We start from the raw sequence: 19,732 nt of genomic DNA on the forward strand, positions 1-19,732 counted from the left end.
CACCCATTATCACATGTTTATTTTTGTTCAATCGTGAGACTTTTCTGGAGCAAGTCGGCCAGCTTATCTTGGGGCTATATAAGGCTTGCCTCCTTCTCATTTGTACTCACTCTGACAGGGGCTTCCAGGCCCGGGTCCTCCCTCAGGGGAGTAGTTCATCATGCCCACACATACGGGACCACCCCTTGCACAGAGCTGATTGTATCATCGCTTCTTCATCATTATGCAGATTTGTTTTCTTTCTCTTTGTGCCTATGTCTCACGCTTTCCACTGCGCACTTTTGACATGGTATCAGAGCACCGGGTTGAGGCTCTTCTACAGAAGGTATTCTGGCATTTTTTTAGAGAGAAGAATTTCTGCGTTTTTTTGATGCTGCTGGTTGAGGAGGGAGCGCTTTTCTCCAGAATAGGTACTCTCATGGCTGTGCTTTCTGCCCTTGTGAAGGCAGCAAGCAGGGCAGACAGCCTGGGTGCGTTTTCTGCAGATATGGGGCAGCAAGCAGGGCGGACAGCCTGGCTGCGTTTTCTGCAGATATGGGGCAGCAAGTAGGGGAGACACCATGGCTGCGTTTTCTGTAGATATGGGGCAGCAAGTAGGGGAGACACCATGGCTGCGTTTTTTGTAGATATGGGGCAGCAAGCAGGGCAGACAGCTTGGCTGCGTTTTCTGTAGATATGGGGTAGCAAGCAGGGGAGACACCATGGCTACATTGTCTGTAAATATGGGGAAGCCAAGCAGGGCAGAAAGCCTAGCTACATTGTCAGTAGATATGGGGCAGCAAGCAGGGCAGAAAGCCTGGCTGCGTTTTCTGCAGATATGGGGCAGCAAGCAGGGGAGACACCCTGGCTGCATTTCCTGCAGATCTGGGGCGACAAGCAGGGGAGACACCCTGGCTGCTTTTTCTACAGATCTGGGGTAGCAAGCAAGGGAGACACCTATGGATGTTTTTTCTGCAGATCTGGGACAGCCAAAGGAGGTGCTGAAGTTGCTGTGTTTTCCTCTTCCCTCTCTTCTTCTTGGTACACGTGCTGCCAAGCTGTTTACAGCAGCGTTTTTTGCATTATCTCATCTGCGTTCTTGGAGGCAGTGGAGGTAGGTGTTCTTTTTCAAGAATGGTGCCTTCCCACATGGCCTTGAGCCTTTGCTCGGCCAATATTTGCTTTGTCAGAGTTTTCAGACTCATGGGTGCACACTTGGATTCTCATCCTCGGGGTGTGTGTGGAAGACAGTTAGTCCTTTCTCAACAGCAGAGGGGGTCTATGAGTTTGTGCTAGTTTAGCATAGTTTGCTGGTGTACAGGTGTTTCTTTTAGGTTCTTAGGGTGTTCACCTTGAGAGGGAGATGTGGTTACTTGGCAAGTAGTGAGCCACTCCTATTCCCTAGGCAGATGGCCTTCCGGATTACATGATACAGGCACAAGAGCCTTCATCCCTAGGATAAGAATTGATTTGGGAGCTTGGTGTACAGGGTGATATCGGCAGGCTAGGTCACTTGGTGAGACGAAAGCTATTGTCGAGGTTCACAGGTACTTGCTCAGTTGTAGGATGGGTACAGGATACATGGCAAGTGTACAGGTTCACTGGGTGCAGGTAGGTACCAGTGGAGCAGTAGTTTGGAGTAGATGATTGACATCAGATTGTGCTTTGGGATGATGAGTTGTGGATGGTTGGTTCCACATGGACACGTGACTAGTTGGTTGGGAGCTTGCCAGCTGGGGGTGCAAGGTTTTGGCAGCAGAGCTTTCTTGAGCTCATTGCCATAGTTAAAACACCAAACAGATTAAAGGGTATTGCCATGTGATTGGGTGACTCATAGGGGTGTGTGAGTAGTAGTCCCATCATGCGACGAACGAGTTATGGATACAGGTTTTAAAGGTCACATGCCAGCAAGATTGTTAGCTACAGTGTTGGAGGTATGTTTCTTCCACTTGGAGTGTTAGCAGGATAGAGAGGCATTCTTGGACCGAGGGATACATGGAGATCCAAAAACCTTGTATTTGGAGATTGGTGCTCAACAAGCTCAGAGTTGGAGGCTTGAGTACCAAGGCTGATGTAGACATTGTGGGCCTCTAGGGTGTTTAGAGGGGCTGCTGACAAGGAGACAGTTTGGCAGTGTTTAAGGTTTTTTTTCTTGGAGGTAGAGAGTCAGACGACATCCTTTCTTGCGCTGAAGAGGGAGCACATTGTGTGACATGTGTGATATAGATTGGGTTGGAGATATGGACATCTAGTGGTTCATTCTTTAGATTTTGTTGGCCTTCTGGATCGGGAGCAGTTTCTTGGAGTAAGTGGCAGAGGCGGGAACAGATCGACTTTTCTACTTGCTTTGGAGGTTTCCTTTTCCAGCTCCTTGGACCGGTTTCACTCCCAGGATCTGAGAGGGGCTGTTAACATTATTCATCTCCTGGTAGTGTGCCCAAGTTGTGTATCAGCAGGGGTGCCCAGATTTATCCCGGGCAGCAGCTTATTTTTTCCTCATGTTTAGGCCCTTGGTTGTAGGGTTGGCCACCCATTATCACATGTTTATTTTTATCCAATCATGAGACTTTTCTAGAGCAAGTGGGCTAGCTTATCTTGGGGCTATATAAGGCTTGCCTCCTTCTCATTTGTACTCACTTTGACAGGGGCTTCCAGGCCCAGGTCCTCCCTCAGGGGAGTAGTTCATCATGCCCACACATACGGGGACCACCCCTTGCACAGGGCTGATTGTATCATTGCTTCTTCATCATTATGCAGATTTGTTTTCTTTCTCTCTGTGCCTATGTCTCACGCTTTTCGCTGTGCCTATGCCTATGTCTCACGCTTTTCGTTGTGCACTTTTGACAAGATTTCACCCAATGATTCTCTCGTGTTTTTATGCCATGTTATGCTTTTTAAGATTATTTAATAATTTTTCGGTTATGGTAATTTGATTGAAGTGATGAACCAATTGGTATTTGGTTGGACGGTGTGTCTCCCCATGATCCTAGTGGTTTCAGCGATAGCTTTGGAACTGTTGACTCCATGTTAGCGTTAGACCTGCTGACTCCGCGTCAGCTTCGAAAAACACATCAACTTCAGAACTGTTGACTCCATGTCAGCTTCAAACATGTTGACTCCATGTCAGTATCAGACTTGTTGACTCCACATCATCTTTGAATTTGTTGACGACACATTAATTTTGGAACTGTTGACTCCACATCAGCATCATACCTACTGACGACACGTTAGCTTTGGAACTGTTGACTCCACGTTAGCATCAGACCTACTAACTTCACATCAGCTTCGAATTTGCTGTGATGACACGCTAGCTTCGGAACTATTGACTCTATGTCAGCATCAGACCTATTGACTCCACGTCAGCTTCGAATCTACTAACGATACGTAAGCTTCGAGAGTGCTGACTCCACGTTAGCATTAAACATGTTGATCCACGTTAGCTTCGGATCTGTTGATGCCACGTCACCTTCGAACCCATTGACTCTATGTCAACATCAGGCCTCATGATTCTATGTTAGCTTCCATCTTGCTAATTCCTCATCAGTTTCGGATCTGTCTCTACATTAGCATCGGGCCTATTGTCTCCACGTTAGTAGATTCCGACCTAAAGATTCTACGACATCCGATTCTGCTTACAACTTCCAACCTATAGATTGCTGATTTGGTTATGCATCTCTCGTCTTGGTCACCACTACACCTCTATTATGTGGTTATAGCATTAATTTTTGGTTTAGGAGTTGCCATGTATGCAGCTCCCACACAAACTCTTAACATTGCTCAGACCGATCAAAAGAGGGAATATTGGTCACATGCAGGATTGTTAGTTATTGGTTCATCTAATGTAGAATTGCATGATGCTATTATGCCTGACATTGATCCTGGAGATCATCCCTACTATGAATCACGATTGTTAATTGGTGCTATGCTTGACATTAGTCTTGGTGATGATCTGTTCTCAGCTGATTATGCTTTATAGCAATAGTCAGTAGAATTGTCTCTCTATGGCTTTTGCATTTGAGGGGGAACATATGGTGTGTATTGCTGATGGTGATGCCTATGGTCACTTATGCATTTGCCACTCAATTGTGATGTCTTAGAGACATATGTGTATGCAGTGATGTTTTACTTGCTGAGATTGACATTCAGTGGATCTTGACAATTTATCTCTTGCTGTTGTTTACAGTGCTCACATTATCTGTTTCTTGTTGACTCAGTTGAGCCTGTTTTAGCTCTAAATCAATCCTCTACTGCTACTACCATTCAGTCAGATTCAACAGCCCAACTTTTCCATATTACTATAATGCCATGGATGTTGCGTTAATTGAAGAGGATGCAGCCATTGTGATCTCTTGCGGATAGTAGTAGGACACGTGCATGCATCTTATTTTATTGATTAAAGCTCTACCATGTACTAGAACAAAAGCTCTACCCTCACCATACCTCATCAACCCAATATTTCTAATGTAACTATAAGCGTATAAAAACTTGAAAAGTAGATCGTGAGGGATTTCTTGTTTTGTAGAGCACATGTTTAAGAGAGCTTAATGTCATTGTTTTCATCTTCTTGGTCCACCAACACCATCAAACCATCCTCAAAGCTAGGAAGCCATAATGTCGCAAAACAACTACATGACTATTAAGATTGGCTACACACTAGCTAAGCTCTATGGATCTCTACTAGAGTCAAAGCTTAGCTCCTTGGTGGATTTGCTTGGGTATAGGGTCATCGGGCATGTGGGGTTTCACAGGATATAAACCACATTGGAACACATTTGCACATTAAGGGCTATTAATGAGCCTCCCATATGACAAAAATTCTAAGTTTATTATTTCTTTGTGGGTTTTTGCAAAGCTTATGACACTATCCCTTAGGAATGCCTCCTCAAGCACCTATAGGATTTGTGTGTATTCTTAAAGATGATACATGGCATCACAACACTTTATGATATGGGGCTTCACAACACTTTATGAGTTAGTCGGATTGGCTAATGGGTTAGAGATCCAAGAGGCATGTTATCTCTAGCATGTTATCTCTAGCATGACTACATGGCTAATGGGTTAGAGATCCAAGAGGCATGTTATCTCTAGCATGACTACATGGCATCACAACACTTTATGATATGGGGCTTCACAACACTTTATGAGTTAGTCGGATTGGCTAATGGGTTAGAGATCCAAGAGGCATGTTATCTCTAGCATGACTAGGGCGAAACAAGGTCGTCCTCTCTCCTCGACTTTATTTGGGCTCTACATTGATGTAAGATGAGATCTTTAACTTTATTGATGATGGACTAATTGGCACAAGTTCTCCTCTAGGAGGCACCTTGATATAATGCTCATTTCATATTCAATTGAGGACTATAGTGGCACTTGGATGCTTTTGTAATTAGTGGGACCTCATTGTTATGAACTTGGCAAGACTAAAGTGATGATCTTTAACAAGCCTCGCTCAATAACATGTATGCATTTGTTCACCTACATGGGAGAACCTATGGATACTGTCACATCTTATGTATCCTTGGGAGTCACCTTCTCTGGCGGCTTGATTTTTACCATCCATAGCCCAGGCTAGATGAGAGGTGACAAAACTCTAGCCCTCCTCAAGAAATAGTGCTTTTAGACATTGCTTCCAAGGACCTAGTACTAAAATATGACTCCTTGACACCTTAGTAACCCTAAAGGTGGTGTAAGGGGCCCTTTCTTGGGAGGTAGACTCTCGAGGGGTGCACTTCTAAAAAATCATATGTGTCACTTGCGTTCAAGGGGCATTTAAAAAACCCCTTAACTAAAATTTTCCCCCCAATAAAACCACCCCTCTTTACTTATGAACTAACGGATTTTTTTCGAAGTTGAATTAAAATACCCCTCTTGTTGTTGTAATCCTGTTAAAACTTTTCCAAAATTTGAATTAAAATACCCCTCCTTTTGATCGCATGTGGTACACTAAATTTTTTTGAGGTGAACCCCCTAAGGGTAGACTATAATGAGGAGGATTGAGGGGCTTCAAGTCATGATTTTCTCACGTACGATCTACTAATCGATACCACACCCTATCATGCATGTAGGGTTGGGGGTATTCTCCTTGATGGTAGATATAATTTTCCAAATGGTGACGTAGTATACATTGCCTCCACACCTCGAGGCAGTCTCCATGATGGTAGATATACTTTTCCAAATGGTGATGTACATACATCACCTTCACACCTTAGGGGCAACCACATGTTATCAAGGCTTGCCTGATCAATAGCTAGCAGAGTAGGGTCATGCAGTTCTATAGAGATCAATTTTGAGGGTCACAACAGATGGATTCATCTACATACATATGTCACATAATTCCATGTATATCAAAATTGGGCACATATTTGATTCTCATCTCAATATCTTAAAGTGGAGACAAGCAAAGCACACACATGTATATATAGATATATTTATATCTTATATATATATATATATATATATAAATAATCATATATATATTTATGTATTTGTGTGTGTGTGTGTGTGTGTGTGTGTGTGTGTGGTTGTTGTTGTTGTTGTTGTTGTTGTGTGTGTGAGTAAAACACACATGTACACACACAAATGTTTGTGTGTGTGTGTGTGTGCGAGAGAGAGAGAGAGAGAGAGAGAGAGAGAGAGAGAGAGAGAGTTTATTTACATATACCCATGTGTTGTTTTTAATGAAAAATGAAATGAGAGAGAGAGTCGAATTTGTCACACACGTGCACACACGCACACACCTGCACACTCACCTACACACACACACACACCTACGCGCACACACACAAACACACACCTACACACACATGGCACAAACACCCTCACCTACACACACACACACACACACCTACACACACACTAACCTACACACACACACACACCGACACACATGGTGCAAAAATGTTTTAATAATCTTAAATGAGCTATTATTTTTCATGCATTAACTATGTGTGTGTGTTGTGTAGGTGAGTGTGTGCATGTACTCACACACAAACACACAAACACACACCCAAACATGACGTGCAGATGTGTACACACACACACACATGTGTATATATAGATATATTTATATCTTATATATATATAAATAATCATATATATATTTATGTATTTGTGTGTGTGTGTGTGTGTGGTTGTTGTTGTTGTTGTTGTTGTTGTTGTGTGTGTGTGTTTGTGAGTAAAACACACATGTACACACAAATGTTAAGCACCCAAATGTATAGGTCCAAACATCCATTTTCACACACAATGTATTCGCATTAGTATATTTAGCACACCTCGATGTATATAGTATTCATGCTTCTACTTACTTATATAATTGAATGTATGATTGACAGATGGAAGAGGTGATTAGCATTGTTTTTGAGCACATGAGAAGCACTCTTTGCTTAGGAAAGGGTGAATTTGGTTGCCGAGTTTGAGCGTCGTTATTTCCATGTTCCAAGTTGGTCTGGCGGTTTCTGCTGTTAATTAGAACGATGTTTTCCAAATTACTATACGATTAGATTCAGATAAATTAGATGAAAATATTGCGCTCATGATTATTCAAGAAAATCTGGGCTTGATTGATCGCTGTAATGTCCATGGTGATAAAGATCAAGCAAAACAAGTATTTGATGAGGTCATCAAATGTGTCCCAAAGCAGCAAAATATCTTAAAGTTGACCTATGACAATAACAAATTGCTGGATACAATCTTCTTTGAGGAGATGCCACAATTGGGCTTTTTTGGATATCATTGTAGCCCAAAATGGAAAATTCTTGGCTTTTATGGGTGGGATGATATTAATCCTTGAGACGGTGCTTTCGAGTATAATTCTATCTTCAACTTGAGGTTAGTTCTTTTGATGCTATCACTGTCTCTCTCAATTTTTGTGTTGAAAAGAGATGCATAGAGAGAGAGAGAGAGAGAGAGAGAGAGTGGTGGAGAGAGAATTGTGTACATTAACATACTTAAAAAAGAAAAAAAACCTTTCATTGGGAAATATTTGTATCGTTGTGTACTTCTTTCTATTGTTGCGATATACATATATGATACTAGGGTTGGGTTTATGTTGGCAAAGATACATAGAGATAATTGTAGATCTTTAAGATTTTAATTTTGGATTTCAGCAAATGGAGCTTCAAAATGATAATAACCTCTCCAAGGATGTAGTAGCTGTGGATGATTCTTGCAATGAAAAAGTAGCTTTGTCTATGCCATATGAGTTGATGAATGTTCGAGCTACAAAGCACCTTGCTTGATCAAGGTCTCCATCTGGACAAACAAGCTCTAAACGTCTTCAAACTATTGCAGATACATGCGACCGCACTGAGAAACTTCGGTTTCTTGCAAAACAAGGAGTACTTAGATGCCCTTTGGGATGAGATTCGTGGAAGTGGCAGCCAAAGGGGAGATATGTTGAGAGATGAGTTGACTCATCATCTCCATCGCGTCCATGACAGTAGTGGTCGCATGGAGGCAAACCAACTAGGTATCATTTCTTTCATGGAGAACATGCAATCTGAAATTGGGGAATGTTTACATGGATGTATTGGGCAATGTAAAGAACATGTAGACTCTCTAAATGATCAAGTGCGTGCACTAGGCATGGAGGTATTGAGTCTAAAGATATCTGTTAATCGACTCAATGCAATTATGAAAAAGATGTGCCGTGTTTTAGAAGCCAGGGTAGTTGCTTAGAGATTTTGTGAGAGGGATGATGTTTTTTATCAAGGGTCAAATTGTGTTCCGACTTTTAAAAATTTTGGCTCTTCATTTTGGCGATATATATGAAATTTCTATTTTTCAAATTTAATACTTCTCTCTTCTATCTCTCAACATGTTTCAACTCTGCCTTCCTTTATCTCTCTCTCTCTCTCTCTCTCTCTCTCTCTCTCTCTCTCTATATATATATATATATATATATATATATGTGTGTGTGTGTGTGTGTGTGTATGTATGTATGTATGTATGTATGTATGTATGTATGTATGTATGTATGTATATATGTATATCTATGTCATTGTCTCTCTCTTTGTCTATCTCAAGTATTATGTTGTTTGAAGTTAAGAAAAATAGTATTCGTAATTTTGTGTTTTGAAGGAGATTAAAGATGGCTAGGAGCTGTACATACTCGAGGTTGAACCAAGTTCGTCGGCTTCGAATTTTGGATGCAACACGCATGACTCGCCGTCGTAAATGGTCACAGACAAGGACTTGCATTCAAAAACAAAATGGTGCTAGTTTTACGGATTACTTTGCCATAGCTGAAATTGAAACATTTGGAAGGGTTGAAAATGAGGAGCATAGTGAACCCCATGGTGGAGTCCACTTGAATTCAAGACACAGAACTATTCTCAATGCTACGGTTCTTCAAGAACCTATCAATGAACCTCACAATGCTCAAACACATAGAGATTTGGCGCGGGGCCCTTTCTCATTTGATTTAAATGAGCTACCTATGGATGATAATTTACATTCTATAACATTTGTTGTTGGTGATGTGAAAGATATTAAATCTGAATGTCACTCTATAAGGCGAGTGTTTTCTTTGCCTCAAAATGTTAAGCACCCAGCTACTATGGTGTTATATTCTGGAGATTGTACTCTTCACTCATTAGGATCCCCTTTCTTGCAATGACCAGGATGACTTGCGTGATGTGATTAGTTATGAGAGAAACCAAAGAACATCTCTCACTGAATGGTTCGAAGCCAATCAATTGTATGCAGATGCAAATATCATACTATATGTTGATTTCCCTTGCAAGTGGGTGTGGAATTCGGCTCTTTGCTCATGGACTAAAAGAAAAAGGGAAAATATGATTGGACGTATGTATAATGTTAGTCCAAGTGCAGGTGAGCAATATTACTTACGGATGTTACTCACAGTGTGCAAAGGGTGCAAATCTTTTGAGGATTTGCGAATAGTGAATGGACATTTGTATCCATGTTTTAAAGCTGCATGTGAAGCCATAGGGATGCTAGAGAGTGATGAGGAGTGAAGCCATAGGGATGCTAGAGAGTGATGAGGAGTGGTGCATATGTCTCTATGAAGCTGCAATTCAGAATACAGGATTTCAGTTGCGTCAATTGTTTGTCATTATAATGGTTTTTTGTGAGCCTATATACCCTGGGTAGCTTTGGGACAAATTCTCCGCTGAACTTTCGGAAGATTTTTTGCATTCATTGCTACAAAGAGGGTGTGTCGATGTTTGCCTACTCTGGATAGATCAAGTTTTGTCACTGTTAACAATGGTTTGCTGATGGAAGAGATGATGTTTGATTCTGTTCAGTAGGTTGATTTGTCAGTTTCCATGGAAAGGAGTCTAAATAGTTGTCAATCGAGAGTATTTGATACTATCCTTAGAGCCGTTTCTTTGAACCAGGGTGGTGTTTTTTTTTCTTGATGGACCAGGTGGATCAGGTAAAACTTATCTTTACAATGCCTTGCTATCTCAATTGCATGGAGAGAAACACGTTGCCTGGGCATGTGCATCATCTGGAATAGCCGCATTATTACTCTCGAATGGTCGTACAGCTCACTCACGTTTCAAAATTCCAATGGTACTTAATGCTTCTAGCATATGTGGAATGAAAGCTAATAGACCATTGGCCGAGGTGTTGAAGCTTGCAAGGTTAATCATTTGGGACGAGGCTGCAATGATGCATAGGTACGCATATGAAGCACTGGACAGGACATTGAGGGACATTATGCAAAGTGATACAGTGTTTGGTGAAAAAGTTATGCTTTTTGGTGGTGACTTTAGGCAAATCTTACCAGTTGTGCCAAAGGGATCGCGCGAAGACATTGTTGATGATGCAACGTTATGCCGGTCACATATTTGGAGATATGTGAATGTTTTAAAGCTCACCCAAAACATGCGGGTTAGACAGAGTGCTTATTGTGGTATAGAACATGAATTTGTCAAATGGACATTACAAATCGGGGATGACACTATAGGTCAGCCAAACAATGAAGGCAGAGTAGTAATTCCATTGCAAATGTTGATCCATGGGGTGGCAACTCTGTTTGGCAACTCTATTTTGAGTTTGGTAGAATGGGTATACAAAGATCTTCATAGAGTTGAGGATTATGCATGCTTCTTCAAAGACCGTGCTATTCTTGCACCATGAAATTTAGAGGTTGATGAGATCAATGAACTAGCCTTGAGGTCGTTGCTTGGTCTTGAAAAAGAATACCTTAGTGCATATTCTATTGTTTCTTGCAAGAATGACACAATACTATATCCAATTGAGTACTTGAACAGTTTGAACTTAGGTGGTGGTTACCCTCCTCACCGCTAATGCGCCTATCATTTTGCTCTGCAATTTGCACCCTCGCGGGGACTTTGTAATGGTACCAGAGTGATATGCAAGCAATTTAACTCAAAGATCATAGAAGCATAAATCATTACAGGTACAAACATTGGAGACAGAGTCTTTATTCCCAGGATAACATTTGTGCCTACTATGCTTCAATTGTCGTTTGACATGAGAAGGAGGTAATTTCCTGTCAGGTTAGCTTTTGGTATGTCAATAAATAAGTCCCAAGGACAAACATTGAGTGTATTGGGACTTTATCTGGCCACGCAAGCATTCACACATGGACAATTGTACGTCGCTATGACACGTGTTAGATCATCCAATGTAGTGAAAGTGTGTGTAAAGCATATTGTGGAATATGATAGTGGCACAACAGGTTCAAATGAACTCTTCACAACCAATGTTGTCTACAAGGAGGTTTTGCAAATGGCATGTCAAAGAATTTAGATGCAAATGGCAGTTTGCAAATGTAAGAGACTACATTTATACCTATCTTTGTGCAATGAAGGAAGTATTTGATTGTTGGAGAATGTTTCTGAAGATGTGTAAGTGCAGTCTTTGTTTGCTATTGGATTACTTATATATATATTGTGTGTGTGTGTGTGTGTGTGTGTCTCTCTCTCTCTCTCTCTCTCTCTCTCTCTCTCTAATATATATATATATATATATTAGAGAGAGAGAGAGAGAGAGAGAGAGAGAGAGAGAGAGAGAGAGAGAGAGTTATATTGATATCAGGGATATATTGCTTAGGATGGATGTGGCAAGGAGATCATTTTCGTTCGTTTATGGTGATGGACAAGATATTGAAGGTAAATGTTTTAGACGTTTGCTATAATTTAGGTATTATTGTTTTTCAAGATTTATTTAATATTCATGGCTGAATTGTAGACCCTCCATTTTGGGAAGGCCAAGCAATAGCTTCTCTAATTATCGAACTCTTAGAGAGCACTGGTGTTTTACGGTATATATACGAACTTTCTTTTTATGTAGCTTTTGTGTTTTGTTTGATTAATTTATTATTTTATTGAAACATTCATTTGCAACAGGGAATATCTTCACTTTTTAGAACCTAGATTATTGTTGGGTTTGTATGGTCGAGACAGTTATGAGACGAGAGCTTTGGGCTCCTAGGAATTTTACAATCTACGATTGTGGAAGGTTGCAAATCAGCTTCATGTATGTGTAATGTTTGTGGATTATGAAAAGCCTGATAAGTTAGATTTTCGGTGCATAGGTACCGAACAATACAGAATTTTTCGATTTGCTGTTTACAAGCGTGTTCAAACGCCGTTCGCCTCAAATATTGATCCACCAAATGAGTTTTGTAAGCTTTTATCTTTATCCAACTTTTTTCTACGAGAGTTATATTTTCAATGCTAATATTTTTTATGGCATACATTTTGCTAGATGGAGGCGCGCGATATAGGCTACCAAGGCAAGAGAATCCTATTGTCCGAAGATTGTTTTGAGGTTGTGTTCATGTGTGTTAAGATACTCATCATTTTATGGGTTTGTAATGTTAGGAGCTTCTATATGGATATATATGGCAATCACGATGTTTTTATATATTAGTTTGGCAAGTTGAGGGCGATGTATACATATATGTATGAATGTGACCAGTATCTATGGATATTATGGGTGCGTGCGCATACACAGACCATATCTACATGTGTTTATGTGACATGCACACATGCATTCATAGGCGTGCACACACTTACACATATCTTCCAGTCGTGGTATGTATGGTTTCAATGGATTTCATGTACACGTACAGGTACTCATACGTACATATATATACATAGGTACATCTTTATGCGTGTTTGTGTGTAACTCGATGTGCCTAGCTTCTAAAAGGAAAGGAAGAGTGATTTTACACATATATCTTTTGCATGTACCTAAATGGGTCGCGACACTAGTGTATATCAAAACTGGGCACATATTTGAGTCTTATCTCGATATCTTAAAGTGGAGACAAGCAAAGCAGAGGGCATTACTAGACCCTCCACACGATAGCTTGTCCATGGGTCGTTGGCAACCCTCCACACGATAGCCCAACAACAAGAGATTCTCGTAGGGACAATGAATTCGGATAAGCGAGTATCAATAACTTAACCTCTCAGGCTAAAGCTTTGAAAACCCACGGTTTTAAAACAAGGAAGAACTTACACTTGGAGAGCAGGGGAAAGCGAGAGGAGCAAACGCGGCAGTCATGACCCTTTTCCACTTCTTCAATTGTGCCGCCCTCACCTTTGGCCCCCATTTTGTCTACTACACAGCAACCCCGCTGTAAGTCTCGCAGAGAGAGAGAGAGAGAGAGAGAGAGAGAGAGAGAGAGAGAGAGAGAGAGATCTTTTGAATGTTGAAGTGTCTGACTGTGGATTGCATGGGGTTGATAAGAAGCTCAGTTCGCAGGAGGCCATCAATTCTGCGATGCCTCAACTCGCCCGATCTGAGATTTTAGCTTTCTGTTGCGTGGATGGATAGGCAAAAAAAGAGCTAGCCTCTGTGAAAATTTCACACCGATCTTATGATGGGGCAGCCAAAAGGTCGATGTGTTTGTGCCTCTTGACTGGGGGGCCAGGGTTTCAAACCCTGCTGGAGGCTCCCGGTTGGTACGTGGCTAGGCACGGCCATGGTTAATGCGCCTATGGGCGGGGAAAAACCGCCTACAGGCCGTAGAAAATGTGTCAACTAATCGTAGGATCTACCTAAGGGATGGTGCATCCATTTAACTTCCTAGATATGCCTGTTTTTATCAAAGTACATTAATTACATGCTACGTCATGTGTTTACCAATCGCATGCCACCTGGGCTGCATTTATCAGAGTACCTTTCTCACATGGATCTCATGACTTGATGCAGTTAGATGTTTTACCTTTCACCTTTCTTTAGAGTAGAGGGCTTAACGAAACATTATAGGATTTTTCAAGACTTAATTTGGTATTTTGTTTTGGGGAGGATGGTTCTCTCTGTCCCCTAGGGGTGGACAGGTGCCGGCATGCCGTTGTGAGCTACTGGACCAGAAACAGGCATGATGTAAGCACAACAGGGCCAAGGCATTATGAAGTTGCATGCTGCTTCACACTTTTCAAAGGGATGTTTTCATTGGGTGGCAACTATATAAAGAGCGACGTTCAAGCTCCAGTCATTGATGAGGGTGAAGATTTTCCAGACAAAGTTGGAGCAGCCAAGGACATAGCAAGCACCAGGGCATGGAGAGGGCCTTTAGAAAATGTTGAAAATCTAGCAAGAGGCTGCTGCAGTGTATTTAGGGCAAGAAGAGTCACTGGTGTATGATATGTCCATTCCTCGGTCATTGTGCTAAGGCTTGTGCTCATATCTTGTCAGTTCTTTCCACGACTTATCCTTCTTTTTGAGTCACAATTGACGGTTTTAATCAATAGAATTTTACCTTCCAGGCTCTACTGTGATTTGGTGCATAGCAATTTGATCATCAATCTATTTTTCATTTGAAAGGAACCATTGCCCAAGCTTGTATATGGGAGCAGTTTGGGCGAAGAGCTAGGCTTAGTGTTGGACAAGCCTCAAGCCTGGCTGTTGTTCAAGAGGAGCTATGGATGGGTCATGAGCTAGCCAGTTCTTCAAGTTACAATTTTTGGTGGTGACGTTTTATTTGATGTGAAGGACCGATGGTTGGGTGCACTTTTCTTTGTGGTGAAAAGTGTCATCAAGTACATTGGTGTAACGAAGGGCTTCATTCAAGGTCTTTACTATATTTTACGAACTTCCTTCTTGCGCTAGACATTTAGAAATTGTTGCTGGAGCTTCGGATGCTCATGGTCGTGGGCATCGTAAGTCTGGTTGCCATGCACACAGAAGTCTACAAACCTTCTTATTCATCCATAGAAAAGTCTAGAAATCTCTTATTCATCTTGTATTGCAATGTCCGTGACTTGTTGCCCAGGAAGGCCTTGCATTTAAGATAACCGGCAGTATTGGGGCGGTGGGGAGGGACTTTGCTTTGGTGCTTAATGCAGAGTACACACTTAGGGGCATGTGTATGATAATTTTTATCTGTGCGGCAGGTTTTATAGTTGTCTCAAGAGTGTAGCTTTGTGTGATGTATCTTGCTATTTATTTTTCTAGTATTGTGGAAACAAGCACGATCATGGTTATTTTGTTCTATACAAGGCAAGGTACTGGTCAGGTATAAGGGTCTCAGAGCTTGGGTTTTTTGTGGGAAAAATGGCTATGAGTTTAAGTTTCTAGAGCTTGAATCTAGCTACCACTAGAGAATTTTTGGAAGGGCTATAAGGATCTCATTATTGTTCTTGGTATGTTTAAAATATATAAATAAATGCAGGTCTGAGTATGACACATTACGGACATGCTGGAAGGCAGCCCTTGTGTACCTAGGAACTACTCTTTTGAAGGTTGGCTGTTTTCTTCTCACCTTTGCTTTGCGACCACTAGCAGTTCACATAGTACCTTTCATCAACATTGTACTTTGTCACTTGTAAGTTGTCTGCTTGACTGACATGCCTTTTTTTGCAGCTTGTTTGCCTAGCTACATTTCTACAAGTTTCAGAGAGCGATAGTTTTGATCTTTCTCAGGTATACGTTGGTTATCTCTGTGTCATAAGGTCTTCTCAATAGATGTAATTAAGCCCTTTTATGTTTGAAACTAAGGATCAAGCCATGCAGTCTTGCATCCCTTTTGTGTTGTCGCCACCCAGCCCATCTTTAGCCTTGGCCACCACCTGTCTTCCTCCTGGAACCTGGCTCTGTAGTACTGCCATTTGCTCCTGCTTTCGAATATTTTAAACAATCTACACATTAAGAGCCTCACACATCTTGTTTAGGCTGGTAGCATCAATTTTCATGATTCTAATTTCATCACCTGCCCAGCTTGACCCTTGTTGGCTGCTACTTTGTTTCATTCTTCAGTGTTTAAATCGTCAGTTCTCATGAGTGCTAGGGCATGCTAATGTAAACAGCAGAGCCAACCTCTGCCACTTTTTGTATGCATGTAGCTAGCCTTACACATCATGGACGATTCAGATCTGAAGTTTAGATATGAGACTCCATTGTATATAATCATCCTTTGAGCAATATACAGTAGTTTAGGTCACTTCAGCCTTGTCTATTGTGTATTTGCAGATTTGATTAGCATCAGTCTATGAGTTGTGATGAATTTAAAAGGGCTAGAGGACCACAGGGGACCAGAAAGCCGCACAGGCGTGTGAGATTCCACAACATCGACAGGAATTTGATATCTTCTTGCCAGCATTTAGTCAGCCAGGCCGGAAGAATCCCCTTTCCATGGGGACTTCGAAGCTGACCATGACTATCACGTGCAGTCTTGAAAATCTGCATGGATAGGAGACTTTTCCAGACCAACAGACTAAATGTTTGCAAGCAGATATCCAAGTCCAGGCAATGTTGGTGGAACATCACATGCTTGTGGAGCCTTGTGACTCTCATGTGACACTTGTCGCTTTTGTTTGGTAATTAGGGTCAAACTCAATAGTCCACCCAAAATCACCTGGCTGGATGGTTTCTTTCTGAGAGCTTTTTAGTTAAGAAGGATCCTGGTCTCTAGATGTGGAAAAAAAGCTGCTGTGTTCCTGCTGTGAAGGCACATCCAGCGGGCACAGAGTAAATGAATAAGATATGTTCAAATTGCAGCCATGGCTTCTGCTGGGGGATCCTTTGCTATCCCCACCAGGTCCACCAAGCCATGAGGCTGCTGATAATCTCCCATTTAGTGTCTCAAGGGTGGCGGGATCCCAGTTTGTTGAGGGAAGCTGCCTCCGTTGCTGTTTTGCAATGTAGAAGAGGTTTCATGCTGGTGCTGTCTTTCTGGTAGCGCAGAGGAAGGCCTGTCTCCATGGCCTGATGAAGGGGCATCGTAGTCTTCCTGTGTAAAGAGATGCAGTGTTTTGCACCCGCTGAGGCTCTCGCATTGCCCCACATTACTGGCAAGTCACTGGTCAACCCATCGCGGCCTTTTTGTGAGACCATGGCTAGGCCACAATGCGCTGTCAACCTTAGGGATAGGGTGAACCTTACCATATTTACATTCAGTATGTATATGGAAACTCTTGATTTGTACCATTCGAAACGTTTGATATGGAATGCAAAAGCTAAAAAAAATTGGAGGCCGAGTTTGAGGTGTATACAGAATTCAGTGAGGGTTGGCATGTTATGCACTATGTGAGCTAGTGGGATTGTCTCTATGGTAGATAGTTGAAGATCTATTGTTGCTTGCTTGAACTGATGCTTTACTTCATATTATGGGTTCGGATTCTAACATGTTTACATGGTGTTATGCATTTTCCAGGAATCTCTTAAGGCACTTATTGGCTTTTTAGATGTTCTTGGATTGTATATTGCTCTTACGCAGCTGACGTACCGGAACATTTCTCAGAATCACAAGTTTCAAGCTGTTGGGCTTTGTAAGCGTTGGAAAGCTGTAGGGAGTACTTTAGCAGGGGAGGGCAGGAATGTTTACAAAGTTAAATTAGGTGATTTTGTGAGCTGACTTATGGGGTTACTTTGGCACTTCAGGTTGGGCATTTGCGGATTCCCTTCTCCATAGATTGGCCCCGCTTTGGGTTGGAGCTAGAGGGTTAGAGTTCACATGGGACTACCTTCTACAAGGCCTTGAAGCTAACGCCAACTTGGTATGTTTCAGGCCTTTCTTTGAACCTTTTCATCATGTAAGAAGATTTTATTAGAGGATGTAAAACTAATCACAATTTCTGCTTTGTATACAGTTTCTGCTATGCATCATAAAACTAATCCTTGCTAATCAGAATTTATGCTTTGCATACAGGTCTTAACAATCTCGTTTGCAGCCCTTGGGTCTTTGATGTGGCTGCGTAAAAACAAGCCCAAGGTTATTGTGCCACTGATATATGTGACTGCTGGTGTGCTGGCTACTATGCCTTCTATCATCAGGTCAGTTTTGGAAGTTCCAGATGTGATCTGTGGCCAAAAATGTGAAGTCTTGCCTATCCTGCTTCTTGTTCTCCTCTATAACATATGAGAGAGAGAGAGAGAGAGTTATATTAACGTATACGGAAGACCCCAAGGGCCTATGAGACCAAAAGTAATACAATGGTACCTTGGATATACTGAGCCATAAAATGAAAACATCTCAGAGTACATGTGATCAACAGATGATCCTGTGTAGAGTGAGATATGCTGTGATCAGCTAACGATGATACCCGCCTCGGCCAGAACCGATGTGTTGGTGGAGTGAATGTTGGGCCTCTGTGATGGGAGCGTGTCATGTTTGCGGAGAACCTCATGAATCTGTCTGTGTGTGGTGGAGGGACCTGATGCTCTGGGTCGGGGACGTCTGGCTCGCAGAATGGATCAAGCTCTCTCGCTAAGAACTCCTCTGGGGCATGGAGCTGGAGCGTGGGTATGGGTGGTGGGCTCTGATGTCGCAGTAGAGGAACTGTTGTGGGCAGTGGATTCCGATGTGGATGTGAGTACCACAAAGAAATCTGTGATGGCTCTCTGTGAGGTGTCCTGTCGGAGCTGGAGCTGTCTCTCAGCATGTTGCCTCAACACTACATCCCTGTGTTGTCTGAGCTCCATCAAGTACATGCCCAAGCACCTCTGATCTTCAAATTGTATCACCCGTGTGAGTGGTCCGAATCCCTCTCAGAAGAGGCAGTGGAATCTCTCCCGTATCTTGTAGTAAGCCGGGCAACTGAACATATAATGGGCCTCATCCTCTACTGCTGTTATGGTGTAAAGAGAAAGAAAGAAAGATTTTATTAATGTCTTCCAAAAGACCGAACTCGGCCTATGAGACAAATCGGTGTACCTGTATGGGGTATCCTCTGTCATCCCAACAAAATGAAAAAGTACTGAACTAAAAAGCTGAATCTGGGTGTGCAATAAGTACAATGAGTGGGGGAGGGGATGGAGCTCTACTACTAGGAGAATGCAAAGCTATATGCATGGAGTATACAATCATGATATGCAACCTAACTAGCTCCATCCTGTACCATACTGGGGGTATAAAATGGTATACGTCAATGAAGGGGGTGTCCACAGCTCCCTGAAGAACATGCCTGGGTCTGCTCTGAAGCGAGCTAGTCGCTCCGCACCCTCTCTGTGAAACTGAGCTCTGATCTCTGTCATCTCTCTCTCTGGTATAGGCGTGGTGTCTGAAAGCCAGGTGTCCTCTGTCTCCTGCGGGCTCTGAGTGTCTCTGCTCTCTGGAGAGTAATTCCATGCCGTGTAGGGGTTGGGAGTGGGATGGATCTCTAAAAAAATGTAGTAATCTGAGTATGTCGTCCCCCCTTTGGAGCTGTCTGAGCCTGTAATGATGTCTCTCTGTGATGCTGTATGTCTAGAATGAATCTCCCTAGTATGCGCTGGTCTGCTGTCTCAAAGATCTGGCGTAGGGAATGTGGCTCTCCGAATAAAATGGGATCTCTCTCTCATGGCTGTATATGCTCTGCATCTG

General features: G+C 42.1%; 1 protein-coding gene across 1 annotated transcript in view; it reads left to right on the top strand.

The window, feature by feature from the left end:
• The first annotated feature begins 13,367 nt into the window (after positions 1 to 13,367).
• Positions 13,368 to 19,732, top strand: part of LOC147632342 (seven transmembrane domain protein) — a 46,659-nt gene continuing 40,294 nt past the window's right edge. Inside the window, exons 1-6 of the mRNA XM_086807162.1 lie at positions 13,368 to 13,566; positions 15,605 to 15,674; positions 15,796 to 15,855; positions 17,585 to 17,699; positions 17,812 to 17,927; positions 18,080 to 18,204. Coding sequence (XP_086663288.1) covers positions 13,490 to 13,566; positions 15,605 to 15,674; positions 15,796 to 15,855; positions 17,585 to 17,699; positions 17,812 to 17,927; positions 18,080 to 18,204 — 563 coding nt within the window. The 5' untranslated portion in view covers positions 13,368 to 13,489. The remainder of the gene's footprint in view (positions 13,567 to 15,604; positions 15,675 to 15,795; positions 15,856 to 17,584; positions 17,700 to 17,811; positions 17,928 to 18,079; positions 18,205 to 19,732) is intronic.

Source organism: Cibotium barometz, chromosome 13 (genome assembly GCF_041138505.1).
Source record: "Cibotium barometz isolate CiBa-2024 chromosome 13, ASM4113850v1, whole genome shotgun sequence".
Classification (NCBI taxonomy): Eukaryota; Viridiplantae; Streptophyta; class Polypodiopsida; order Cyatheales; family Cibotiaceae; genus Cibotium; species Cibotium barometz.